This window comes from Pogonomyrmex barbatus, unplaced genomic scaffold (genome assembly GCF_055798465.1).
Source record: "Pogonomyrmex barbatus isolate J1 unplaced genomic scaffold, ASM5579846v1 scaffold17, whole genome shotgun sequence".
In the NCBI taxonomy this organism is placed as follows: domain Eukaryota; kingdom Metazoa; phylum Arthropoda; class Insecta; order Hymenoptera; family Formicidae; genus Pogonomyrmex; species Pogonomyrmex barbatus.
The window spans coordinates 6,294,431-6,319,164 of NW_028297113.1; the positions used below are offsets into that span (position 1 = coordinate 6,294,431).

General features: G+C 35.0%; 3 protein-coding genes across 9 annotated transcripts; 2 read left to right on the forward strand and 1 right to left on the reverse strand.

Moving 5' to 3' along the window:
• Positions 1-43: 43 nt before the first annotated feature.
• Positions 44-16,490, reverse strand: chic (profilin chickadee). Its single transcript, XM_011646699.3, has 3 exons — positions 16,256-16,490; positions 6,847-7,116; positions 44-2,897 (listed from the first exon to the last, which is right to left on the reverse strand). The coding sequence occupies exons 1-2, from the start codon at positions 16,364-16,366 to the stop codon at positions 6,847-6,849; spliced, it is 381 nt and encodes a 126-aa protein (XP_011645001.1). The 5' UTR covers positions 16,367-16,490; the 3' UTR covers positions 44-2,897.
• A 696-nt stretch (positions 16,491-17,186) lies between these two features.
• On the forward strand, positions 17,187-20,628 carry l(2)34Fd (nucleolar protein 10 lethal (2) 34Fd). The gene is made up of 11 exons (XM_089074457.1): positions 17,187-17,387; positions 17,471-17,516; positions 17,741-17,955; positions 18,099-18,235; positions 18,387-18,596; positions 18,661-18,889; positions 18,985-19,404; positions 19,513-19,795; positions 19,884-20,127; positions 20,208-20,304; positions 20,422-20,628. The coding sequence occupies exons 1-11, from the start codon at positions 17,322-17,324 to the stop codon at positions 20,500-20,502; spliced, it is 2,028 nt and encodes a 675-aa protein (XP_088930583.1). The 5' UTR covers positions 17,187-17,321; the 3' UTR covers positions 20,503-20,628.
• Positions 20,629-20,705: 77 nt separating this feature from the next.
• On the forward strand, positions 20,706-24,624 carry LOC105432077 (Gustatory receptor-like Holozoa). Of its 7 annotated transcripts, none has more exons than XM_011646692.3 (7): positions 20,706-20,845; positions 21,332-21,454; positions 21,580-21,821; positions 22,037-22,414; positions 22,524-22,704; positions 23,101-23,316; positions 23,557-24,624. In XM_011646692.3, exons 1-7 carry the CDS (start codon positions 20,837-20,839, stop codon positions 23,797-23,799), a joined length of 1,392 nt encoding a protein of 463 aa, XP_011644994.2. In that variant the 5' UTR covers positions 20,706-20,836; the 3' UTR covers positions 23,800-24,624. The 7 variants fall into 7 exon arrangements, with proteins under 7 accessions (XP_011644994.2, XP_011644995.2, XP_011644998.2 ...); XM_011646693.3 differs by having other exon boundaries at positions 21,583-21,821; XM_011646696.3 differs by having other exon boundaries at positions 20,734-20,873.
• The last annotated feature ends 110 nt before the right edge of the window (positions 24,625-24,734 follow it).

Below are 24,734 nucleotides of genomic sequence, written 5' to 3' on the forward strand. Positions count from 1 at the left end.
CTCTCTCCATTAAAAAACAGGATGGTCTTCAAGTATATCAAACTGTCATCAGAATTTTATATATTTTAATATTAATATTTAATATAAAACAGTGAGATATCTAATAATATAGTCGCGAAACATTAATATCAATTAACATTTCGACGTTCTCGTTATAGCGCATATCGAGAAATCAGGCCGCCACTTCTACACAGATATATAAACTAATCGAAAGAAAAGATTGATCTCTTAACTCACTTATCATCGCTGCTGTTTCCTCTCTCGAATTTGTCTCGCGAATCGGTATTAGGCTCGTACGATGGACCCCCTCGAGAAATTCCGCTATCGATATACCTGCGAATGCATCTGCCGTGTAAAACTTCTTTACCATCGCATGCACGTGTAAATGAGGCAATACGTGTATATGTGTATGTTTTATATATACGCTGATGTGGATGTTTTTTTTTTTTTTCATATCTCTCTCTCTCTTTCTCTCTCTATCTCTAGCACTCACGCACACTCTCGCTCTCTCCCTCTTTCTCTCTTTTTTTTTTTTTCACACACTCACTCTCTCTTTCTCCCTCACCGTCTTGTCGATAAAAATCTCAGCAGTTTATGACACATCGTTCGCCATTTTGTTTTATTCTTCTTACACATAGCAATAATAAAGACAGTAAATAGCTAAAAGGACCGTATCGATTCTTGGGGGAATGGGGGAGGCGGCCAGGATTGCGGCCAATCCATGCCGTATCACCCGCTGCCGCATGCTCGCCCGCATCATTTCATCGTCATCACTGTTATCGCCGCCGCTATCGTTATCGCCATCATCATACCTCCGCTCTCTCGTTACCTCGTCACATCCTCTCTTTCTCTTCCTCCCTCTCACACCTACACCCACCTATCCAAATCACACACACACACACACGCACGCACACACGCACACATACCTCCAGCTCTCTCTCTCTCTCTCTCTCTCTCTCTCTCTCTCTCTCTCTCTCTCTCTCTCTCTTTCATTCTATCCTTTGCTGAAATTTCTTGTCTATTTTTTTCTTCCTCCTGATCGCTATCATTTTCAAAGTCTATTTTATCATTCCTGACATACGCACACGGAGTCGCTCTCGCTCTCTCGCTCTCTCTCTCTCTCTCTCTGCTCGTGCGCACACGCGTTCACCCTTTCGTGTTCTACGAAAAAGATAGTAAGCCTAACACACAATAGTTTATTTTTATTTATTATCATTATTTCTCTCTCCCTCTTTCTCTCTTTCTTATATTTAATTTATATGTGTGTTTGTATCGTTTTAGCGAAACATCATGTAAAACGGTCACAAAAGTTTGTTTTGCGTTCTCGTTCTTTTTCATGCACACATCCTCTCTTTCTCTTCCTCTCTCTGATATCCGTGATATCCGATATCGTCGATGTGCATTTCCTCGTGCACACGTAAAGCTAGTGCATGAACGAAGCGACTGTGTCCGAGTTGTCTTGATTTACGAGACGAGATCGATCGCTTCCGCGGAGACTAAACTACCTTCGCGAGACGCGTGTCTCTTAAACAGCGACAGAGATGATGACAAATCCAAGCTCAAAGACCGCGATTCCTCGCGGAAGCGACCGATGTGCTTCTTCCTTCCTTCCTTCCATCCTTCCATCCTTCCATCCTTCCTTCCTTCCTTCCCGGAGGAAAAAAAGTGAATGCGCGCAATCGGAAAGAAGTGGAGGACGACGCGACGTTCGCATTCGGAGCCGATTTCTTCTCGTGACGAATCTCGCGACGCGCGTCACGATCCATCGCGATCTTCTCGATGAGTGGTGGAGGCGCACACAAAGTTCCAGCCTCCCGTTCACGAGTCTCATGACCCCCGTGCTGCTGGAAGCGCAGCCGATGGAAATTCACCGCGCGAGGAATCGTCACGCGCGTCACAATCCGCCGCGCGCTTTTTTTTCGCGCTCTCGCGCACCTTCCTACCCTCTTGTGATCGGAGAATCGTACGCGTGCTCGCGAGCCCTACAACATCGGCTCCACGGTGTCGTCGTCCCGTGCTGGCGATGGTCGCCATCTCGCCACGACGGCGGCGGATTTATCCGGACCGACCGACCTCCGGGTCGATCGCCGGCGTCCCGTCATCGATCGCTCGGTCGTCTCTCCTCGCGCGATGCGTCGGGGCGTTCCTCGCGTCTCGCTCGGGAGACTTGCGTTGTGTCTACACGTTGATCGTTCATGGGGGGGGGGGAGGGCGGGGGGTTTGGGAGTAGATAGAGAGCAGACGTGGTAATATGAGACATTGGTATATCCGTATCGGGGTATGCATAAGACGCCGAAGCTTTCCGGGAGATCTCCGACGCTCTCGCGCTGTGTTAAATTGCACGACGCGACATGACGCGAAACACGCATAACTAAGAGATTCACACGTAGATGCTTAAGTACGTATGTATGATGCAGAGGAGGGGAACGGGGGCGGGGGCGGAGGCGGGGAGTTGGGGGAGGGGGAGGTGAGGAAAGGACGTCGGATTTATACGCGTGCGAGAGCGGTGACAGAGGGCGCGAGGGAATGGGTGATAAAGGGGGGAAGGAGGGAGGGAGGGACACGTCGTTGTTTACGTATGATGCGTGCGTGTATTCGGCATGAGCTCGCGCGTGTCTTCCTTTCCCGTTCTCTACATCGCATCAAAGAAAATCGAAGAGGAGAGAATGATGACTCGAGCAAGTAATGGAGTAGTTGCTGTTCTCGACTATGTGTTGTTGTTGTTGTTGTTGCTGTTGTTGCTGTTGTATCTTCATCGTGGATCGCGCGGAAGGGCGTGCGGCAGTTCCCGGGCGACTCGTGCGGCATGGCGCATGTTCCATTCGCTGTTCATTAAAATAATCGATCGTATCGTTTATTATTAATATTAGATATTTGTGTTGGGTCCCAGAGGTTTACTGTAACAGAAAGCAAGATTAAGGGCGCAGATTAGTCGGCTGCGGGACGTAATTTCTCGCGAGACCTACACTCCGTACGCGTTCGCTTTTACGTAAAAGTAGGAAAAGCGCAAAACGCCATTTGAATAAGATTTATTAATTTAATTTCACCCAAAGAAATATAAAAGATTTTAATAGCAAAATGTCACTCCTGATGTCATTCCTTCTATTTTTTCTGATATATGAAATATTCCTGATACGTATGATTTTTGTCCCAGAAATATATTATTATTGTCATACTTTTTTCGAAATTTAAGAATAGGATGTATTTGAAAATTCCTAAAATATTGCCATCATCATATTTGAATATAAAATCAAACATCAAACTTTTTGAAATTATAATAATCAGTAAATAAAAGAAAAAGATTTCATGGCTGCAGCAGAATCATAATTGTTATTGCATATATATATAATATGTAAATTACGCTATCATAAACAATTATTTGATATCGCAGCGTTATATCGAAATAGCTTGCATAAAATCATGAGTGAATTTGTTTATAGATAGATTTGTTTATGGACTTTATAAATGGACTTTATATATGGATTTGCTGCCAAAGCAAATTTAATCTGCTACTAAAGCAAACTACTACAATATATTTCGTTATTTAAGCAAGATAATTTGTTATTACAGAGAAGTAATAACAGAGATTAACGGAGACTCGGCACAAAATTATTTTCAACAAAAGAGATTAGTATTCTCAATCAATTCCTTTATTTTCTACATGGAAACTAACGACGATAGCAGTCGCGCGTTTTCCAGAATCAATTTTCTTCTCTTTGCGGATGACTCGTCGATATATAAAAAATTTATAGATTGTCATATTTTATATTAATAATGGAAAATTACTCATACTTGTACATTCATTTCCAACCTGATGTCGGACAAACAAGTAAATGTACAAAATTTAAGATTCAAAAGATATCGTGCGAACGAATTATTCGTGAAAATCTATGAAAAGGCGACGTCTTGTCTGTCGGTCGTTCTCGGAAAAAAAAAAAATGTTTATCATCATCGTGATGCCACCTTGTGACCGAGGCGAGTGCGCAAGTGTAGCGTGATTAGTCATCGACGCAAGCTGATATCAAGCTAAAACGCTCGTCGAGAATTATCCGTTTGTGAGTCACGCAGAGTCGCGTCGCCTGAAAACCGAGCGCCGAACTTCGTCACGACACTGAAATCGTTCATTCTATTTTCTCTCGGAAAAATAACCTTGGCGACGTGATATAACGAGTTTTCAAAGGTATTCCAAACTCTGAAATTGGTAGTGAAATTCGAACCGCTGATATATTCTCGAACTTGTTGAAACAAAAAATAGTAAATATAATTAGATATTAAAATAAAAGTTAAATTAACTAATCGAATATTTACTCTATTATCATTGATCGATAAAAAAAAAAAGAGTATTAGATTAATTTGAGCGAAAGAAAATTTATTTTTAAATATATAATATTTTTTTATTATACATCCAATGATATTTTAGATAACTAGATGATCAAAAAGGATCGTTATTTGCTATAAACTTTTGTATATAATTTTATACAAGTTTCAAATAAAGTTTTAAATAAATTCCCTTTAGAAAAGTGCTTGGTGGTTTCAATCTTTTCCTATTATTTAGAACAATAACAAAGTTATTTAACAACGCTCGGGTCAAATGGGACACGTACGTAAATTAACTTGCGGAGCAACATTTTCAAGCGTTAAATTTTTCAAAGATTATATATTGACGAAACGTGTCTAACGTCGGAGCTTGAAAGCGACAGTTTGGAGCTCGAAAGGACTTTTTTTTTTACAAAAGAATTGTAACGCGAATGCGATTTGCCATTATTCCGTTATTAGGTTACTGTTTTCTTCGTTTCTCGCGATATATACCCCACGTCGTGGTAGTTGCAATGCGATTGTCGGAACGCGATATACTCGCGATATACTCGCGATATACTCGCACGCGTACCCAAGCGATCATTGCGCGCATGCATATATGCATGCGCGTAACCGCGACTTGTATTCGACTTGTATTCGAGTTCGTAATACAAGAGTACCGGCGCGAGCAGCAATATCCGTGCTGACAAAGCGGTCGCTTTATACCGCGACCGCATGTACACGTTGAATCCCGCCGCAAGTTTATCGCGAGAAACAACCGGATAAAATCGGTTTCGCGCCATTATATTTTTCCGGTCTATGGGGAGACCCGTTAGAACTCGAGTTTCGCCATTTCATTTACGATAAATGTGATGTATATATTAAAGCATCCCGCGGATGTTTCCACACCGCGAGATAATCGCTCGAACATTGGAAAAAAATTCTCCCTTGGAATTCTCGAATTTTTCAATTATTATATTCAAACTTTCTTCAGGCAAAATTTAAGAAATACAAATTTAAGATTTGATTTTATTATTTGATTTTCTCTATTCTTTCCTACTCGTGTCGTCATAAAAAATTTCGAAAGTGACTCGTTAAATCTCAAACTAAAATCTAAAAAATTTAAAAAAATAAACTTATATAATTATAAATACTTTAATATTAAAAATATAACATTGTAATATTTTTTTATAAAATAAAGATAAAATCCTCAAAGAAATAACTTTAATAACATTTTTTATTTCTCAATAAATTTTTTTAAGAATATCATTTTCCTCAACAAATTTTACAAATGATCAGTATCATTGTTTTAATTATCTTGCGATATAATATTATTACGATAAATATTGATGAAAAATCAAAATTTTATTAAGTTTTTAGTCAATATATTAATTGATATTTTAAAAAAGATTTAACAAATTATCAGAGAATTATAATAATTAAAAAAATTAAAGCTATTTAGTAGATTAATATCATGACATTGTGAGATATCCCGCTATGGCAGACTTAATTTATCGATACTGCTCAAATCGAAAGTTTAAATACTTTTAAATGAGAAATTTCAAAATCGGCTAAAATTGACGTGATTCATCTCAAAAGCCCTGAATTTAGCGTTTCGAATAATTTCTTTTCGATTCTGCTCACAAATACTGAATGTCTGCATTTTTTGAATTATCATCAATTGCAATTATATAGGAACGTAGACAATATTAGAGGCATCGACCCGACGAAGGGAGGACATTTTCTCCAATTGCAGAAGCGGTGTGACGGACGCGCGCGAAAACGCACAGCGGGGCACAATAGGGGCGTGTGCGAATGTCGCGGGACGAGTATTGAGTGACAAGCCGATAATGATAAGCCCGTAGTGCGACGCGAGAGGAGGAAAGCTTGCCGGTTAAATTGAAGCGACCGAGCGAAGGGGAAATCATGAATAAATCGTCGCGTTAATCCGATACGTCACGCAGGTGGTGACTGGACCAAGACACATTGAATCATTTTAAATGTGTAAAAATCTAAAACTGTTTCGATTACTTGAAAAAAAAAAAAAAGTCTTTCTTGAAAAATCTATCGCAAGCACAAAATATCTGTTCAATGTTTCGAGAAAATGTTTCCTTGTATAATAATGTTTCCTTCATTACTATTTCAATTATTTCAAATTTCTGTCTTATGAACGAATATGTGTTTTTATTCAATTTCATTTCTAATAATCTTAAACGTGTCAGATACTTAATAACTTCTGACGAGAATTTTTTTACAGGTTTAGAAGATCGTTAAACTTTTAAGATTTTTTTTTTTTTTTTAATATTTTCGAGAAATGCCGATTTCGAAGAATCCTTGAAGCGAAACTCAAATCTAATTAATAAATATTTTTAAAAAAATAATAGAGCGTAAAAGTAAATCTATCTCCTCCAAGACTAGCGGCAAAAAATTTCCCAACTGCTACAATTTAGGCAATGCTCGCTTCGACGATAAAATTCCACGATAAAATTTCAACTGTTGTTGATCGCTTGGATTACTTGGATTACTTGGAGGGAAAGTTGTCATACTGACCTAATAGCCGCAGGACACGAGGTATTCGCCCAGTTTTTCAACGACAGATGCGGCTTGCTGTGGTTGTATGGGGTCCTCGTACAGGGAGACAACTACGGCTTGCGTCGTCTTCATGCAGTGAACGCCGACTTTGCCGAGTTTTGCTCTTATCACACGGTCCGTGCCCGATAGGTAGATGTACCTATTGCCGGCTAAGGTAACCCCCGACGACGTCAGGATGTCCTGCTCTTCGAAACTCTGCACTAATTTCGCGAGCTCTTCTTTACTTACCTAGAAATAAAGGAAAAGCCTTTATCAGTACGCGCAGTGATATCGAGATCAATCTACACGATATAAATCCCGGATATTGTCTATTGAAAGTTATAACTTTCTTAGAAAGAAGAACGCGCAATGCGGAATCTTCGCTTACAGACATTTGTTGTAAATTTAAAATTGAAATAAAAATATTTTTTTAATTTAGAAATACGCTTTTTACCGAGCCATTGTTTTCGATAGATTTGGTAAGAAATCGCACTATGTTAAAGAATATTATACATTATACGTTAGTATATAAGCGGTTTATTAAAAATAAAAATGATTATACTTAAATTTACATTTTTCTTCCTCGCTGTAAATTATTTTAAAATAAAATACATAAAAAGTTGCGGGAGATTGAGTGTGAAAGAGAGAGATTTATTTTGGTAAAGAACACGCGCAAACAAAATCATGTTTACGATGCTGTCTGTTGTTACATCATTGAATGTATTATTGCATTCGGATTACGAGATATACGAGAATGATTATCAGATTTCGCAAACAGACGACTGCCTTTCGTCATTCACGCTGGATACACGAGAATCGGCTTTAGAAATGGATATATTTAAAAATGCTTCATGTATATGTTCTATCCATTTTTTTTCTCGCAGATGAATTCTGAATCTAATGGGAATGCATAAGTAAACACTTGCGTATTGTACATCAAACAAATATTTCATTCATAATTCAATACAGAACGCTGAGTCAAACAAAAAATTAGCATTTTATATCTCATCACTAATAATAATTTTATTTCAACAAATATTACTTTAAGACTAAATAATTAAATATACAATTAAATTCAACCGAAACTAATTATAACATAAAAGAAAGAATTTTTCATTTCATACATAAAGAAAAAAATTAAATGTTACCAAGAAAATATTGACAAAATAAAGAATTTTTGTAAAATAGATATAAAAAAGAAAACAACAAGATGCCAGCAAATTTATATGAAAACAGTTCGAAAACAAAAGCTTAAAGTTTTAGCATGCGAGCACTAAAAATCTAAAAATCTAAAAATATATCTATCGACTTAAAAAACTTTATAGCACTGTGTGATAAAGATTCGGCAAAGTAAAAATAAAATCCTGTTAAAAATAATTGCAATAATAGTTTTCTACAGAAGAAAAGTCCAAGTTTATTAGATATATCTAAATGATAAATTAGAATAGATGATATCTCTAATAGAAAAAGTCAAAGTATGCTCTGCACAATTTAATCACAATATCAAATCAAGATTGATTCTGAACGACTGATAATTCAATAGCCGTAATTATTAAACGATCTAAAATTCATTCGAAAGAACTCTTTCGTAAAAGATAGAATATCACATAATAAATTTACTTGGAAATGGAATGTTACATACGGAAGTAGTCATACAAGCTGGCAACAAATGTCACATCGAAGTGTATTATTCCATTAGAATATATTTCTAGGAAAAGTTCGAAGTTCACCGAGTTTCTCGAGTGATATTTGAAAGACACGTTGCGATGAAAAAAATCATAATGATTTCTACTTGCGTTTATGTCGTATATATAGACAGTACAACTTAACCTGGCACTTTTCGCCAGCCTTATCTTTATCCTAGATCTAAATTTTGTGAGATTTATGTATTTTCGTACACGACTATATATGTAGAAATATCCTACCTATGTTTATCAATCTTGACATCATTATTGATAACATTAGTATATCAAAATTACCTAACGTACGTTCAGAAACACGAATTCACGCAAAACTTGATAATCCTCCTTTTTACTAATGCAAATTTCAGTTAATAATAATTAATGATTCATACATTAAAAGACATCAAATTAAAACAGCTAACACCATTTTGCAATTTAAAAATGTACAGGAAAAAATACAATGTGACTTAAAGTTAAGACTTTACGTTTTAGCGAATATTTTTATTTTGCAAATAAGAGTGGGAGGGACAAAGGCTTGAAGTTTCTTTCAAGTTATCCCTTCTGATATCTTCTTCATCGTGGTACATGTTCGCAACTGACATTTTCGCATAAATTTTCTGGAAACACCTAACACGACAAATACGCATGGCAGATCTCAGATTTCAAAGCCAAGTGTCTCAAAGTCAATTGCTCTTAACCCTTTCGTGCCTAACGAGTTGGCCGACATAGAAGGGAGATAATCAACGATAAGAGCCATAATTCACGTTAGCATCGATCCAATATACTATAGCAATTGTTGCCAAGTATAGCGGTCGCCCTACATCAAGTTGGATGACGACGAGTCCTTAATCTCATCGAAGATAAATGCCGAGAAAGAAAGAGAGAGAGAGAGAGAGGGAGAGAGAGAGAGAGAGAGAGAGAGAGAGAAATTCGCTTCTCTTCAGCATAAAATCACGTTTCACATGAAATCTTACTTTTCGCTCACAAGCCTATTTGATTCGAGACTTAAGGTGGATTTTCTTTCCGGGGGAGGGGGGGGGGAAGACCTGACGGAAATAACTCCGCCAGGTGCAAACGAATTTTTCTTTCTCTCAAAAAACGCGAGGAAAAAAAAAAAAAGATCTCAAAGAGCTATTTTTCATAAAATGACGTGGTCGGAGTGAAAGCGGATCGATGTCGCCTAAATGTCGACGCGCGAATTGCACGTTGCAGTTAATCCGGGATGATCTAAGACGACCTTGAACTATAAGCGCACCCGATTACGCGGCGTCTTTATACGGCCGGTCGCCGTCTTCTTTCTCACGGTTTCTGCACGCTCGTGCACGCCCGACTGACTTTTGTTCTCTCACTCTGTCTCGGTAACTATTTCCGCCCGAAACGTGGTAGCTGAAAAATACATCCCGGCTAAAGTGCAAATGCGGGTCTCACGAGCAAATCGGATCCTCCTGACGAAATTCCCCGTCTTCGTCTTCCCCCGAATTCGACAAGTAACACTTAAGTCTCTCTGTTTTATTTCATATATAGAAAATTATCTTATCTTTGCAAAATTTTTGCATTTACACCGTTTAGTTAGAAAAATATTTAATAATTAAAATAATTGAGAGGTCCTTCTTAATAAATTTTTTATTGAGAAAGAAATTTCAAATTTTGGAAAGAATCCCCCCAAAATAAAGCGCAAATGATATCTTGAATGGACAAAAAAAAAATTAGTCGAGAGAGGAAACATTTAAGTGGGACTTTTTATACTTTTCGCTGACGGCGCCGTAGAAAGGAGGTCATTTCACGTTACCCTCGCAAGAATTCATTCTTTTAATATGCCCGTTATCGAGAGATACGTATATAGCTCATCGTCGAGAAAAAACGCTTACAGTGTCTTCTTTGATATTAATTTTTATCTAAAGATTTTTTTAAATAAAAAAAAAATTAAAAGAAGAAAATACACTTTAAACATTTTTTTAACTTATATATTATTTTTACAGCATATTATTACAAAATTTTCCAATGTATGTTTAATTTTCTTTCAATATTTGTATATTTTATCTATTTCACTTGACATTCATGAGTCATAATCACTATGATTATGTTTTCCTTGACTCGTACTGATAATAGAGAGACTCTCTCGATTTATCGGACACGCGATAAAGACCAGTTATCGGGTATCTTACTATGTTGCATTAAAAGTAAATAAATTTGCTTTTTGTTTAGCTGAATTTGTTTAATGATAATGATTCAGTTTACATATTTTTTAATTTCTCTTGTTCACTTTATTATTATTACATACACATGCGTATACGCTACGATAAGAAATTTCTTAATTGCTTTATTTAAATTTTTGAGATAATTCAAAACTATCATCACAGCAAGCAACCTCTGCTCGCTTTAATTCAAAAGAATGCCAAATAAAATTCTTCGATTTATTTTACTGCTTATGTGCTCGGATTTATAAGATATTTCCATCAGATCGAGAAGGAACAGTGTTTCTTTTTCATATTAATTTTATAGTGAGAATGTAAGTATGAGGCTTGTTGAAAACATGAGTCATAGAATTCTAAGACGACGACATGGGACCAATTTCCGATATGGTACGGCCCTGAAAACGATGAATCATTCCTTTGAAGCTGATGTTTCATCTTCGTCTAACCCTTTGGATACAAATATGGTGTATGTACGTGCAGCCAGCTCGAGAACTTTCTAGTAAAACTAAATTAAGTCCTTAACAAGTAACAAGAGAAAGATGTTTAAAACATTCGACTCTAAATTTTGTAAAATTTTGTAAAATAAATTTGTTTCTTATTCGTAAAAATATTATTAGTATTAAAGTGTGAAGAAACGTTATTTCGTCTGAAAAAATCGAATTTGAATTCGCAGTAGTTAAGGCCAGATCATTTCCTTGCCTTTTTCGAATCACAACTATTATTTATACATTACGACATTTCTGTCTTATAAGGAGCGTTAATTTATATTCGAGCTGACCAGCGACCTTGTCCTGAATCGCAGTCTTTCGATACACCCAGGATTTCGCGATTCATGAACAGAATTAATAAAACAGAAAGAAAAAAGGGAAGCGAACTAGAAGAAAAACCAAATAATGTTACATATATTTTTGTTATTTTTATAGAAATACTTGTTTATTTAACAACATTTTTGTAATATTTATTTCGAAATCAGTAAACTTCAAAAAGAACGATTCAAATAATCAGAAGTTTATGAAACTATCCTAACAGAATTAACGGGAGATGTTTCGACCCACTGTTCTTTTGACACACAATTATTTTCATCATCCGTTGTTTCGTAAAAACAATTAGCTCACTTAAACATTTTGATATTTCAAAATCTTTTCTTTATTTATTTAACATTTAATCGATAATGTGTCATAATGTTTCAGATGATTTTAATTAATTAGTCTCGTTTTATTTAAACTGTAATTTTTATTTCAATTTCGATTCTAATTACCATCAAGTTTTGATTTTAATAAATTCTTGCTTGTATTAGGAGCGGATTAAAGAAAATATTTTTATCGAGATCGGGATCTGCTCGCCGACAATTCTGGTCGCCGTACGGTACTGCGAGGTTGCTGGCCGACCGACCAATCGACAGATCGGCCGGTCTATCGGCCAGCCGGCCGGCGTCGCCATTTTGGCATTGGGAGACCAGAAAGTGCGCGCGCCGAGGCCACGCTGCAGCTGGCGACCTTTATTTTCTGATTTTATCTAGCGATAGCTTCTCGAGCGCTCATGCGGGACCACTCCTAACCTATCCTATCCTATCCTAGTCTAATCTACAATTGTTCTCAGATTTGACTGGATCATTCCTGCAAATGTCGACCTAAAAGCCGCTCATAAAAGTTTCATTCCTTGACCGCGTGTATTTCTAATCTAATATAATTTACAACACCAATGTCTATTAATTTTAATCTCGGTTTAATTTGTTCTTTATCTTTTTCTAATTCTTGGAAATAAAAAAAAAAGATAAAAAGTAAATTAAATCGAGGTTAATCTACATGTTGGTGGAAACGGATTTAAATCGTTCCCAAATAGAGCTATTCAAATTACGGAAACTTGATCTTTGATTTTTGCTCTTTTCTAATTATTATATTTTCTACTAAAATTGAAGGCAGAAACGATTATATTTGTAATATTTATAAAGATTCTTTTCTATTGATGAGAAAAGGAAAATAAGGGATTTCCAATATACAGAATTATTCATAGGAAAGAAAGATACTTCCATCTTCAAATCTTTTTCAATCTCAATTCATAATTAAAACTCATACATATGTGGTTCTTTATAATATATATCTTATATATATATATATATATATATATATATATCTTTATAATAAATCAATAATATTCCATTAATCTCACATGGATTAAAAGACTTAAAAGAAAGGGTCTTATCTTCTTCTTTCTACCAAAACTCGCCAAGGAAAATTTCCTTACTAACAAAATTTTCTTAATAACTAACTATTAATATCTATATTCTAACTTTCCCTTTAATCGTAATTTTTTTAAATTAAAACCTGGCATTTCGATATTTTTTTATTATTTGTCATTACGATGCAATTAAAGCGAAACGTTTTAAAAACATGTTGATGAAAGAAACACGACACGGGATTATATGATAAATGGGTCATATCAATGTTATTATAATCATTTTAGATTTTGCTGAAACGAACGTATTTTGCAAACTGCGGTTATCTCCCGGCAGATTTACCGACAGAATTTGCGGTGAACTTCAAAAGTGCAACGTGGAGGGCGCACCAATCACGATAGCAGCTTTCACTGCAAGATTCTTCGAGCCACGAAATTTTTTTTTTTTTTTTTTTCGTTTTAAAGAATCGATCCATTGTGCAACAGTGAAACACGACAATAGAACTCCGCCGAGCGGACTTCGAGAAAAGGCACGTCACTGAGATCACGAAGTGAAAACTCCCTGAACAGCACAACGATGCAGAAATATCTTTCTCATGCTATAATTGTCACGTTTCAGCCGTACACCAGATTTGAAACATTGCAACGTCATGGTCCTCCCGATTATATAGATAATCACCGACATTATCGTTCTCTATTGTAAGCGCAGAGTTTGCGCAAATCAGCCAGATCTATACGAAGAAAAATTGGAAAAAATTTAATCTTGCCTTTAATCGACGAGGTTTATTTGTACAAAAATTCTCGCATTCGCATGGAATGTCACTAAAATGGAGGATGAGAAAAATTTTATGAATAAGGCTGATTTATAAAAAAAAAAAATATGCATATTCATATGGAGATGAATTTTACAAAAGATTTATATTGAAATGAGATTAATTTAATTTATATAAAAATTTGTATAAAATTTCGAATATTGAATTAATTGTAAATCGATTACTGATAAATGATAATTTCACGATTACAAATTTAACTATAAATGCTGAAATTTAAATTTAAATTGAAGTTTAAGTAGAAGTTTAGATTCAAAATGTATTTATACTGCATTTATTTTTAAATAATCAAATTTAATATCACGATTCAAATGTTGATATTTAATGTTGATTTTAAATAATTCAAGAAAAAGCTTATAATTTGATAAAGATGAACAAATTAATCTAACAACAAATATAAATCCAATTTTTGAGTTTCATTTAAGTTAATCAAAAAAGTTTTTAGTTGTAAGAATTTTGAAACAATTTATTTTATATGGTTTTTATCAAAATTTAATTAATAAGACGTAATAAAATCAAATGTGAGAAAAAGAGTTGAAAGAAGAAAGATGCTGAAGTCAAAAATATAAAGAACAAAAAAAAAATTATGTTTCTCTTTTCTGTTTAAAAATCCTTCCTTTGTATTAAAAGCAAAAATAATTTTTGCTTGAAAAAGGACATCGTGAAACAAAACGTGTGATGGACAAAACGGACGATTAAGTCTCCGTTCAATTAAAATTTTAATACGATGAGTAGATATAATTTAAGAAGCGAATAAATTTTCGGACTTGAAGATAAATAATATTGATATATAAAATATTAGCGTTAGAAAATTCCTATTGGCTAGGTTATTTGAGCCGAAGTATTCCGCATATAATAGACGCACCGGCAAAAGCGCCTCGTGCTCATCTCGTGCCTACGTGACTAACGCTAGGCTAACCTAAAAATTCCATTCGTCTGCATATCGCGAGCTACGAGACGGACGTTCTCGTCCGGGATCCACGGATCTCTGGCGCTTCGCACGCGATCGGCCTGTTAAGAGTCATTCGCAGTCGCCGATAAGATGGACCACCATTTTCACGTCGCGGTGCGTGCCCGCGACGTGTACCCGGCGAGTTGGCGGCCATGTTAAGCGTCGTCGTTGTCGTCGTCATCGTCGTCATCGTCGTCATCGTCGTCGTCGTTGTCGTCACCGATCGCCAAAAGACCGCTGCACGGTTCCTTCTTGTAAAGAGAAAGAGAGAGAAAGATAAATGAGCTAACACGAAACGCCGGAATTTCGGCAATTCTGGTTTCAGCGAGAAAAGAACGCGATCTTTCGATCACCGAAGCCACGACTCGCTGTCATAGAATTTGTCCTCCCTCGTGTATCCGCGTATTTTTTAAGCATCGCGAGTGCGAGTCAGATTTTTCCCCATCATCGTGCGAAAGCGTGACGGAATGGCGAAAACACCGCTACCGCCACCGCCGCTGCACCGCCACACCCTTTTCAAGGCGCGCGGATACGGAATCGATCTCCGAGCGGGCGGGCGAGCTGTGACCGACGCTCCATGTGCCGAGGATGCTATCCCGTCATCGGTTATCCAGCGCGGTCCGCCGACACGAACTCTCTTCTATGCGCCCAACGCGACTCGATCGATCTGCCGTCGCGCATCTTCGAGGAACGGCACGAAACATGTCCGCCACCGCCACCGCCGCCGCCCCCGACGAACGAACGAGCGAGCGAGCGAGCGAACGGATGGACGATTCATTCGTCGTTTCTACCATTTCACGGATTTTCGCGGGCCAGGATTTGCCGTCGAAGCGACGACGTTCTCTATGAGGTTCTTATGACGTTCTGATGAAATGAGACGTCGCGTGACCGATGAAAAGAGACCAGCCGGCCGACCAATCGACCCAACGGCAAGCCAGCCAGTTAGCCGGCCGGCCGGCCGGCTGGTTGCCGGACGGGCGGGTAACCGTCCACGTCTACGTGGCATTATATTTCGGGGTTAGAAAGCGACGTGCGTGTGCATGCTATCCTACGCCGTGCTACGCTGCACTTCGCGACGCAGCGTGGCGCGGCGCGGCGCGGCGCGGCGCGGCGCGACGCGATGCGGCTCACTCGCTCGCTTGCTCGTTCGTTCGTTCGAACCGGTTCGTTTCGTGCTCGAGACGAACGAGCTCGAACGAGAACGTCCGCGCGGACGATCTCGTCGGAGCATCTGTCCGCGCGCTCTCTCTTTCTCTTTCCTTCTCGCGCTCTTACTCCTCGCTCATTTGCACTCTTTCCCTCGCGCCGACAAAGCACGTTTCACGCCTTACCGGAGGGCTCTCCGTTCCGTGCACTTTCCCTTTTATCGAGGGGGCGTGCTACCAAATCTATTTGTCCTCTCTTGTTCTCGCTTCACGACTATCTCCTACTCATTCGTTCTTTCTCTCACTCTTACTCTCTCTCTCTCTCGCTCTCGATCTTTCTCGCTTTCCCTCTCTCTCTCTCTCTCTCTCTAGCGTTTCTCGAAATATTCTTTCAGAAGTTGCTACTCACTTCGAAACCCTCAGATTTCGCCCACACATTGCCGTCGTGTCCGGCGATCGCCGCTTTGGTAACACACCTAGACGCGAGCAGCTGCTTATCAACATAATCCTGCCAGCTCATTTTTGAACACAAGGGGAGGTGAGACGACCGAAACTGTTCACTACGCCACACTAGACGACCACAACCCGTCACCGACTGCCTCGTCTCGCGACTACCGATACGCGGCTCCGAAACGCCGGTCGTTCGCCATCCCTCCCCCTTCAACGCCGCTTCGATACCTCCCCTCCCTGCTGCAGCCTAATCGTCATCGAATCGTCGCTCACGGTTACGTCGCTCCCTCCATCGGACGTTTCCATAGTTAGCAGCACTTGGATTCTAGGGACATTTGACATGGACATTTGAATGATTGTCAATTTGTGGTTTAAAAATATATTCCTTCTGTGATTGTTTAAATTTTTGAAAAAGAAACTATTGTAGAATGTAAACTTAAAACATTTTTTTACAAAATTAATAAAATATGAAAAATAATGCCAACTATAATTTTAATATTAAAACAAATATATATCTGTCATATAAATATAATTAGTCATCGAATTAATTGTTTCCAATACATTATTATGATATATCGTTTCACATATATTCTTATGGTTTTTGAATACTAAGTGCAATGGACAAAATAAATAATATCCAATGAGAAATCTGCTTTCCCAGATGTTATTTTTTATTTTTATAAATTTATATAATAGATATGTTTTTGTCATGTTAAATTCCTAATAAAAACATGATCTGCGTGATTAAATCTGCATAATCATTTTACGAAATGTTCACACTTGTATTGTAATTATATTATAACAATTCTATATCATTTTTATGTCTATGATATTCATACACGCATGCGCAAAATTGACTTATTTAACAACCCTGCAGTTTTTGGAATCTTTTTCTCTGTTGGCAATTGACTTTATTGCACGTGTTCACGTTCGCAAACATTTTGAGTTCCATTAAATTTGATTGGCCTTTTACATCTGCGGATAATTAAGAATTTTTTAATTTATCACATGAAATTATTGCCAAAATGCAGGTTTCCGCACCAAATAATGTAAAAATTTATAATCTTAGCGCTGGAAAATCTCTTCCTGAGGTAAAATGACTAAATTAATTGATTATACATAGGTTGTTTTAGGTTAAGTATTACGTTCTAATATCTATTTTTATTTTTTGCAGTGGTTGTCTGAACGAAAACGAAGAAGTTTATCGAAGAAAAATGTCGGTAAGAATTATATCATTATATTAAAAATAATGATAAAAATCTAGATCTGCTTTGTAGGTATTTGCAAAAATATCTGAAATCTTTTTTAGTTAAATTATTAATTCTAATTTGATTGAAACCAATTTAATAGTTTTTTTTATATTGGTCAATGTTTTAAATTTTTATAAAATAAAATGAAATATATAATTTTTCTTAGTGTATCTAATGGTGTTATTTCTGATTAGATATACGACGACGTATCGAACTGATACAGGACTTTGACATGCCTGGTGTGAGCACATCTATCCAGGTTTCTAAAGACAAACAATATATTCTAGCAACAGGGATTTACAAACCGCGAGTTAAGTGTTTTGATGTCAATAACTTGGCATTAAAATTTGAAAGGTGCTTTGATTCTGAAGTAGTTACATTTGAAATAATCTCAGATGACTATAGTAAAGTAAGTATTACAAATGTTATGCAACAAAGGAACTTGATTCATTGTTTCACAGTTTTTAGCTGTTCATTATATTAGAAAAGAACATTATATTTAAACTTAATAAAAATTAAGATAATGTTATTAAATTTATCATATTTGTTTAGATAATATTTCTGCAATGTGATCGCAACGTTGAATTTCATGCTGCTCATGGAAAGTATTATAAACTGAGAGTACCAAATTTCGGGAGGGATCTGAAATATCACTATCCATCATGTGATGCTTTAATTGTAGGTGATAGGTCAGTTCTAAAAACATTGTTTTATTATGTATTTTTGTCTTGGAATTGTTATTTAAACAAGAGTTTATATTATAAAGACATATGTACATGACAGATACATGTAATGTATTCCTAATGAAAGTGTTATTACGATGTATATATGTTTTTGCAGCAATAAGATATACAGAATAAATCTTGAACGTGGTCAATTTTTGCAACCATTCGAAACAGAAGCAACGTCGATAAATAAATGTGAAATAAATCCATTGCATCACTTACTCACAGTTGGTACTCAGGAAGGAAGGATTGAAGCTTGGGATCCAAGAGTAAGAAACAGAGTGGGCTTACTTGATTGTGCCTTGCATTGTATTACTCAAAACAAGTAAGATACAAAATTTACCTTGTTTTGTTGGATGTGGTTCTTAGATTAAAGTTTGATTTTTCAGCTTGCAAGTGGTTCCCGCGATTACTGCTTTAAAATTTCAAGGAGGATTGAATTTAGGAGTTGGTACATCAACGGGACTCGTATTAATGTATGATATAAGATCTAATAAACCGTTTTTAATTAAAGATCACATGTACGGATTGCCAATTAAGTGCATAGATTTCCACGAAGAAATGGGACTTGTTTATTCCATGGATAGTTCTATTGTGAAAATATGGGAAAAGGATAGCGTAAGTAAAATTTATTTCTTTCCAAAGTTAAACTTTTTTCAAAATATATGTTTTATATCATAATTAGAATTTCATCATATAATTCTTTTTTTCAGGGTAAACTTTATACTTCCATAGAAGCTCAGCATGATTTCAATGATTTATCTGTTATACCGAATACCGGTATGCTTCTGATGGCTAATGAAACTACAAAAATGCAAGTGTATTACATTCCCAGTCTCGGTCCTGCTCCTTATTGGTGCAGCTTCCTTGATAATCTTACAGAGGAATTAGAAGAACTGAATTATGACATTATATACGATGATTACAAGTTTGTAACTGAGAAAGAATTAGATGAATTAGGTCTTTCGCATCTGAAGGGCTCTAATCTACTCAGAGCTTATATGCATGGGTATTTTATGGACATTCGGTTATATAGAAAGGCAAGAGATGTAATGAAACCATTCGAATTCGAAGAATACAAAAAAAGAAGAATTCATGAGAAGATTAAAGAGGAGGCTGTCAGTAGAGTACAGGTAACTTAATTTTATCTTTCTGTAACTACCTAATAACATAAAGAAATATTTTAGAAATTAACATTTTTTACTAATTTATGCAATGTATTTTTTTTTAAATCAAAACAGGTACAGAAATTGCCAAGCGTAAATCAGGAATTGGCGTTGAAATTAATGGAGAACGCAAATGTTAATAATAAGAAGAAACAAACGTCTTCTAATCTGCTGAAAGATGAGCGATTTAAAGCTCTCTTCAGCAACCCAGATTTTCAAGTTGATAAAAATTCTGAGGAATATGCTTTGTTAAATCCTGTTATTTCTCAACTTGCTAAAAGTAACGCTAAGAAATTGAAACAGCAATTGGTTCAAGAAGAAGAAGAAGAAATTCGAGAGAAATCTGATGAAGATAAAGGTAAAAAAAATCAAAATTTGAAATAATCTTTCTTTCTGAAAAAAACATGCATGAAGAAATTATACTTGAAAATATTTTTCTTTCAAAGGTAATAGCTCGGACGAAAGCTTGCTTCACGACAATTCTGACGAGGATAGCTCAGATGATGAAAAATCGTGGGTGAAAGAAGTGCGAAAAAATTATCGGTTAATAAAGAAAAATGAAAGAGAACAGGAACAGGAGAGTCAAACTGAGGATAATAATTTGGCTGCAGAGAATGATTCAGAAATGAATGAAATTAAAACTAAAGTGAAGTTCGAGGAAGGCGGACTGGAAAAAAAGAAACGGAACAAGTAAATACTTTGTCCCATTTAGATTTCTTGAGTGTTACTCGTTTGTGAATAATAATTTAAAATAATATAATGTTTTATAGGGCAACGCTTGGTGAGAGATTGGAAAGTGAAGAAGCGCATAACGTTAAAATATTCGGCTCGCGTGGCAGTAGAGAAATGACTTTCGTAGTTGGAAAGGTACATTTAACTTATATATATATATATATATATATATATATATATATATATATATATATATATATATCAAAATAATAGATATTTTTTTATTTTATTATCTTTTTCTTTTTTTCGCAGAAGGAACGCAATGGAATGAAGCACCGGAGAACACAATACAAAACATTACGATCTGCAAGAAGTATTTTAAAAAAACGTTAATTGATGATAACGTTAAGAATGTTAATGTATATAAACATTAACTTATGGATATGAATGTATATAAATCTTAATTTATTCATATTTTTGTATAAAATACTGTAAATATAAAATTTTTATTTACCTTTACTTGTTGCTTTGCTTGTTCTTATGCAAACGTAATAATTTGCTTAGTTGCAATGCACACAGATATCTCTGAGCAAAGGTGAAATGTCATCTTCGGAGAACTGATATAATTTATATTCATATGTTAGAGTGAGCCACATGTCAAACTATTGATACAAATATTTTCTTTCCAAGTTCGAAAGCAGTATGCTCCTTGATCAAGGAATTTCAAATGGCGTCGGTGAGTTGCTGACTATTGTTTTCAACTGGTAAATTCGAGTTTTCAACAAACTCAATTATAAATTCTACAATTTCATTATCTCATTATCACTTTGCACGTGAGATTGAAGTATAGTCTTTTCCAAATGTAATTCGTTAATCTTAAAACTTAACTATCAAGCTACGGCAAGATCTTTTAATAAATATGGAGTGATTCATATTTATTTTTGTATTTGTTATCTTCAAGACATATTTGGACAACTTCAAAATTATTTATCTAAAAATGGTATATTGAAAACTAATTCCTCTGATTAGAATTCATATTTTATAAAATTATTATTATTATTATCATAAAGCGATTGTGCTACGATGTATTTATATATTTTAAAGTAAACCTGAATATTTTAACCATTTTTAAGGTATTTATATTAATAAAATAATATATAAATCGTTTTGTATATATAATTTATATCATAATAGAACGAAATCAAAACAAAATCATTCGCAGATGGATTGCAATAACAAATCCAAAAATGATAAAGATCCATCTCAACAAAATCATGAAGAACATACGGAAATCATTGTGCCATCTATATTAACAAGTTTAACAACAACTTTTCAAAGTACTGATGTAAGTTGATATGTTCTGATCACAGTAATAATATTCATGAATATAAATATTTTGCTTAATTAAAATTTAAATTTTATGGTATACAACATTGAATGCAATTTCAAGTTGATTTGTCTATTGCACAGCAGGTGGGTGAAATCACTGAAGATTATGAGAATTTTATTAGTACGTCGGCTGTACTTCATTATTGTAAACATAAAATATTGAGGCCATATTTGAGATTGTTGGGAGTAATGGGATTGAGACCAGTCAGTGGTGATGATTCCGATCATTTTTTACGATGTTCTATTTTAGCAAATTTTCATACTGTTCAAGTGACTATATTTATGTGTATTGGATATATTTTGCAGTATATGGCATGTTTCAGGTAATTTATTGTCTCTACACGTCTACACACAAATAAAAATTACTTGCTCGACAAATGTTTTATTTTCTATGATTATAATCTATTTTCTAGGATTATATAATTGTAGCTTCAAATATTTCTGCATATTGCAAGATTTCAATCTCTTGCTCTGTATATTATTTTAGCATTTGATTTATGAATGCTGCAATAAAATAGGCGATATTCATCATTTTCAGAAGAGACCGTGGATTCTGTTATAAAACACCAGTAGTAGAGCAAAAGGCGCTGGACGTCAGTGAAGAACGGGCGCAGGGAGAACCGTCTTGCTATGGAAATGTGATATTTAGCTATTTAATTCCAAGCGTACTGCACTTGGTAGCATATTTGTATACAATATATTTATTTCGCGTGAAGGAAAACGAACAACTGCAGAATTTGATGGAAAGAGCATTTTTGCTCTCTTCGAACCCGATAAATCGTGGCAATCAAAAGCGCCTCGTACACATACTGTGGTTGTTCATAGCGTTGAGCATAGTGTGGATGATTATGGCACTGGTTACAGTGAACATTCAAATGGCAGAAGGAAACATTATATTTCAATGGATGGAAAATAGGTAGAAAATGCATTATTAACGATTATGAACAATAGAAATTATGCAGAATAGAAAATATTACGGAAGACAAATGAATGAAAAGTAATTTGCTGGGTTTCATTCCGTGCAGCCCGTATCAGGTGAAGATAACGTTGAAAGTACTCCTAATCATCTGTACCTTATGGCATGACATGGTTCAGGGAACTATTATAACAAGCTACTGCCTGCAGGGACAATTATTGATGTCACATCTTTACTTTCTACGCGGAAAGTTGCTCCAGCATATTCTGCTACCCATCGATTGGATGAGGGTCTGAAAATTCATATATTGTGATAACTTTTTACTTTGTATTTAACAAAAGAGATCAACGTGTAGAGTATCAAAATTTAATTCGAGATAAAACGGGGGCACGGATGTACATAAGATAAAACGATATCCTTTGCGCACCTTTTAACTTTTTTCAATTTGATTCCTCGTGAAAATATCAACTGAGAAATCTTCTACATGCACAAGAAGACAATTTAGAAATTGTTAAAAGTGAAACAAATATAATAATTTTATCGCATATACATCTGCATTTGTATTGGGTTTGAATCTTAAACTTTATAGTTTGGCTATAGACGAATCAAGTATTATTCTGATTATTCATTTAAATAAATTTATTAAATATTAATTTAAGAAATTTTCTTTTATTTGTGATTCACAGGACATCGATGAGTTTAAGAAACTGTTGAAATACTTCAATGATGAATTGGGCCCAGCTGTTTGTATTTACACAATAGTTAATTTGTCTTGGGCAGGCGCCGGTATCGTATGGTTGTTTCAATATTATATTAACGATGAGAACAACAATCCAGTTACTTATATTAATGTAATGAATGTTATATTATGGATTTTAATTTCGATCGTTCCATTCGTACAGGTACATCACTACTGCGCTATGTCTCCAGAGAACACTATAATGTTCCAATGTCCATTTCTATAATATAGATTTAATCACAATATAAATTTAAAAAATTAAAAAAAAAAACTAAAAAATTAAAATTAATAGACTTGATAAAAATAAATCAAAGTCATCTTAAAGATGTCATGATGAAAATGTTAAAAAATGTTTTAAAAATATTTTTTAAACAAAAGGTTATTCAGATCATTTTTTTTTCAGGCTGCTCGTTTAACGAATGCTTGTTCCATGATCCGAGCTGTAGGACATGAAATACGCATACGGCCGTTTGTGTATCAAACTACATCAGGCGAAGATCTTGATAGTATACTCTTGTATACATCTTCCTTAAAAATGTGCGCCAGACTATTTAGGATACCCATTAAAGGTAGATATTTATGTCTTTTGCTAACTATTGGTAGTATTTCTATTCTTACTTTAGGACAGTGCCAATTCTTCTCATAATTATTACATAGTATTTCAATCAAGGCTGTGCTGCATAATGCATCAGACATTTTTTTAAGTATACAGTAATCCTGTATACTTATACAATCGTATTGTCCATAATTATATTAAGTTATTTAAATTTAATAATTTTTTACGGATGTTTATATTATAGAAATATAATCTGCATTCGTATATAATTGTAACGTATCAAAAAACGATATAATAACGATATAATAAAATTGGAAAAAAAATGAAAATTTTATTATATATTTATTATATAAATATATAATTTTATTATATATTTATTATAACAAACTCTTATGCAGCCATGTTAACTTCTGTTTGTTTCCATAATGATATTCCAATATTTTAATAAAAAACGGATCGAGAATAGATCAAGTATTGAAAAAGGTATTTTATTCACTCCTCATTATCATCCAATACATTACATTCTCCAGCAATGACAGTAATATTGCAACAGCCTGGAATTGTAATTCACATTTCATTAACGTACTTGTAACATGTAAATCTACAAATATTTAATAAACATCTTTCTTACAGAAATTCTACATTCATTGCGTTTAAAAGCTATAAGTGTAAATGCAAAAATCACATTTTTGAAATAGCACCAATTGCACAATAGAAATAGATATATGAAAAAAGTATGCGGTTACTTGCAACCTTGATGACTAAATAAATTCACAATTCAACAATACTGTCGAGTTTGCTTTATCTTTTATTAAATCGATTTATGGGTTGATTTCAGTGACATGTAAATTTAAAAATCACTTTTGTAAATTTATTAAATGAAAATGGTTAGCGCTTTATCAAATTAGTATATTTTACATATAGTTGTCTTATATATATCATATATTATATATATCATTAATTATATATTATATATATCATCAATTATATATATCATATACATGAATTTTTTTTTAAATCTTTGC